The sequence below is a fragment of the Macadamia integrifolia genome, chromosome 5, assembly GCF_013358625.1.
Source record: "Macadamia integrifolia cultivar HAES 741 chromosome 5, SCU_Mint_v3, whole genome shotgun sequence".
NCBI lineage: Eukaryota > Viridiplantae > Streptophyta > Magnoliopsida > Proteales > Proteaceae > Macadamia > Macadamia integrifolia.
In genome coordinates, this window is record NC_056561.1 from 31,708,648 (window position 1) to 31,712,785 (window position 4,138).

The 4,138-nt window shown below is 36.0% G+C and overlaps 1 protein-coding gene across 4 annotated transcripts in view; it reads right to left on the reverse strand.

The window, feature by feature from the left end:
- The window catches only part of LOC122079264, a 60,513-nt gene that overhangs the window by 11,832 nt on the left and 44,543 nt on the right, over window positions 1–4,138 (reverse strand). For all 4 annotated transcript variants that reach the window (XM_042645584.1, XM_042645583.1, XM_042645585.1 and 1 more), the window contains exons 15-17: window positions 2,407–2,541; window positions 1,273–1,424; window positions 970–1,110 (exon numbers count right to left, since the gene is read on the reverse strand). In XM_042645584.1, coding sequence (XP_042501518.1) covers window positions 970–1,110; window positions 1,273–1,424; window positions 2,407–2,541 — 428 coding nt within the window. The remainder of the gene's footprint in view (window positions 1–969; window positions 1,111–1,272; window positions 1,425–2,406; window positions 2,542–4,138) is intronic.

Consider the following 4,138-nt stretch of genomic DNA (forward strand, 5'->3'; position numbering starts at 1 on the left):
GGGGGGGGGGGTTGGGAGATGTTAAGACTATGGCCAGCCCTTGTCCACCCCTAATCCATAAATTTGCAACAAGCAAGGTTGTCAATTTGGTTATAAGATAGACCTTTTAATTGCCTGGCATCACTATCTCCCAAAAACTGGACAAGCCAAATTTTGGCCCAATTCTTCATGATTGCTATTGTATCTAAAGTTCCTATCAATACATGATAGGAGACACAAAGACAACCCATGTAAAGAAAAGGGGAGGCAGGAAATAGTTCCACCATTTGGTCGTCTTAGCTCAATAGGTAAGAGTATGTGGCTTGTGTAACACATGATGTGGGTTGAAGTCATACAGACAGCTTGTGTAACGTTTGTGTAACACATGATGTAGGCCTAGGGGAAAGGGAACACTATTACTAAACACAATAATAGATCAGGATTAAAATCGGGCCAGGCCTGGTTGACTCTCATAACCGGGTTAGATAGGGTTCGGGCTCATGATGGGTTCAGTCCGTCAGGGCCAAACTTACACCCCTAATTTATTTATTTCAAGTGTCTTATATCCGATTGGAAAGATTGGGGATAGGGAGTTCATCCTAGGTCTTGATTGTAGAAAATAGAAGGTACAATGCAAATGCAGTGAAAAGATTCACCAGGAAACATTTATTCCAGAATGGAACCACAAGGGCTTTTCTTTTGCAAAAATTTAGTGGGTTTCTCTCAAGGAATTACCACATTCTTCTTTTGACTTCCGCCATTACTTTCCTTTCTTGACCAAGTTTCATCAAGGGGTTTTGTATGTTTATTCTCTCAATGGTATCTTTTCAGATTTTATGAAAAAGAGGAGAAATAGAATAGACGGGAATTAAAAAGAAAAAATATTACTACTCCTGGGGAGTAAATAAAACAATGTGGCACTCTTTTCAGTCTCTTTTTTTATTTTTTTTGGAAATACAACTGCACATGTTAAACATGATAAGTACTTACAGAAGCAGCATCAATCAAGTATTCTGACAGGGATTTGCTTAGCTTGATAATGCTTTGCTCTGAAAGTCTTGTCGGTTTAGAGTCCAGAACGACAAGCATTCTTAGCAGTGCACACTTGTTGACTAATGGTAGGTTGAGGCTCTGAAATTCAAAAAGATACAAGATCTTCAATTTTGGAGGAGAAACAAAAAAATAAAAAATAAAACTTCTAGCGAAACATTTGGTAAAAGTAACTAGTAAAGAAATAGGAAATATATTCTAGTAGAGGTAGTGAAGTAGGCAGAAATAGCTGAGGTAACTCACTATTTCATCAACAATAATTTTCTCCAGCGTTTGAAGAACAAGATTATCATCACCCATCTGTGATAGGCAAGAGCAGATCGCACTTGTGATGGCCTTAAAAGTTCCATGATTCAGAATCTTCTCATCATTCCCAGATGAAGGATAGAAGTTTTCTGCATAGACAATTGCCACCATTTATCAGAATTAAAAATTTGTGATCTGTCATTGTCAAACCAGGACAGACTTAAAAGAATCATACTTTTTCTACTAGTTGGCAATTTTTTTTTAGATCAATGACAATGTTAAGAAGAAAAGGTAACTGTAAACGATTATGACCCAACTGAAAATATCTCCAGTAATTATTTGATTGTTTCATTTCTCTAAATGTTCCATCAGTCACCAACATTTCTTAATGTTCTTCTGCTCATAAGACATTTTACCAAAGAGAATAGAACCGTGCTAAAAAATTCTGAATGGACAAGAAAGTCTCAGAAACTCCTTGGAGAGTGAATCCACTCTCTTTAGCATCTTGGCATCCAGGATATGTGGACACTGTAAACTAGATCCCTAAGACAAATTAATGGTTTTCACAAGCTTCCCAGGTCACGCACCAAAAAGAAAGCATCCACCCCTGAACCTGAACAAAACGCCAAACACAAGTAGTGATCTTATTAACTACAATATTCCCGGATCTTTTCCAAGGTACCACGCTTATCAGTATGGACATCTAGCTACCAACATGCACTATAGGATCTATGAATCTCGTGAACGTTGCCAAATTCTATCCCTTCTGGATCTTTAATACATCTAGTCTGAATCAGAACTGTCCAAACTTGTAAGAATAACCAGTCCACATTTTCCCCCTCACCCATACATTCTGCAGTACAGAAATTAACACAGCATGTCATGTTGTAGGTTATTTTCTGCCTGACAGGAACAAATACCGAATGCATATGAGCGAGAAACAGAAAATCTACAGTAAACTATGTGAAATTTCTATATATGACATTAACAGTCCTTCAGTAAGCAACTTCTTCAATAGACAATCCAACTTCGTTTTGTGGCAATAATCTCTTACATAAAGTTGCCAGAGTACGATTAACCTCTGGATTACAAATCACTGCTTATAAATCTATAATTCACATAAACAATTACCAGGGTAAACTCTAAAACAGGCCAGCAAGGTAACAAAGAAACTGAGATGGTCTGCAATCTGGACATGTCCAGCTTTATAGGCTGACTGCAGAACCTCTATTATTCTGAATAATACAAATGGCTCCAAATTATTACCTGCATTCAATGTAAGATGGGTATGAGAACACAAATCCAAAAACAAAAAATATACAAATGTCACATAGCAAGGAAGGTCAAATAATGCCGTATTTGTAAATGAAGTCCTGACAACTTACCTAGCTTATCAATAGAAAAAGGAATAAAATGATGTCAGCAGACTTTGGATCTACCTCCAGATTAGTTTCTTATATTGGAAGGGTTCAACAAATAAGATCATTATATGAAAATTTATATTATGCCAAATTACCCCATCCAGTAGATGATGAAGGGGATCTATACTGTACATTTTAAAAAATAAATAAATAAATACTGGGCCACTGGACGAAAACCAGAGGTCTGCAAATGTGAATAACTACAGAAAACCTTTACAACCCACCCCAAATATCAGGGCCATGTACAAAATCCTAGAACAAAAGTAGTTACTATTCTAACTTCATAGGTTCCTGCCCCATGTATAAAGGCTGTCTATCCACCCCCACTCTATTGTAATTTTGTTGCTAGTTTGTGGTAAAGTATCCCAATCAAAAAATCTTAAAGTATCAGGTGGAGAGGACCAACTGGTATATGAGGGCATCCCAGGTTCCAAAGATCTCCAATGTGGGATTTATTCCCAACATTGGCCCTCATGTCTTGCACCTGTTTTAGGTGGAATACATGACTACACATGAAATATATGGCCCCTCTTTTTGGTAGACCATACATAGATGTATTATTAACATAGTGGGTCTGATGGCTTTGATAACATGTTGAAGTATCCAACCCAAAAGCTTAAGTTGTTAGGTGGATAGGCCTAATTGGTATATGAAGGCATCCAAAATCCCAGAGTTTTCCGATGTGAAATTATTCCCAACAGTTTATTATTACAATTATACAAATTTTCTTAAACTATGATAAATTATTTATAGTAAATAATGTTATAATATTGGGGTAGTTTTAAAGTGCGTTAGTTTGTTCAGGAGTTTGTCTATTAATTTAAGTCGAGATTCTACCTGGTTCCACATTAAATCACTAAGCAGTTGGATGAATTCATAGTGATGGATTTCTAGAAGCCTATGGGATTACGTTTAGAAATTGAAAACCAGAATTGCAGTGAAGAGTAAAGACCAGATTTATAAGAGAAATTCAATAAGTGACAATCAACTCAGATGAAAATTCAATTCTGGTTGAAGTCACTTTAATGGTCTAGAATATGTCTATAATAACACCTCAAAATCTAACTGAAATCAGATAGTTAGATCTGTAGTAATAAATATATCCTAGGATTCTTTAAAACAGAGTTACAGAAGTGACTACCGAAGGCAGATCTTATTGGACTCAAACCAACAAGCAAAAGAGTATTAAAACACCAACATATTTCAATAGTAATATGAGGAAAATCAGATCTGATAAAATTGAGTAGAACTGAGAATCTATTTTGAAGTAGGACTCTAAGAAAACAGCAACAAGATCAAATTTTGAAATCTTGGGTATTGCTCAGAATGTAATCCTATGGCCAAATATGAAATCTGATCTGAAATCCCATATGTAAACTATGGAGAAACTTAAGGGAATTTGCAAGAACAGAATAGATTCCAGAAAAAAAAAAAAAAACTGA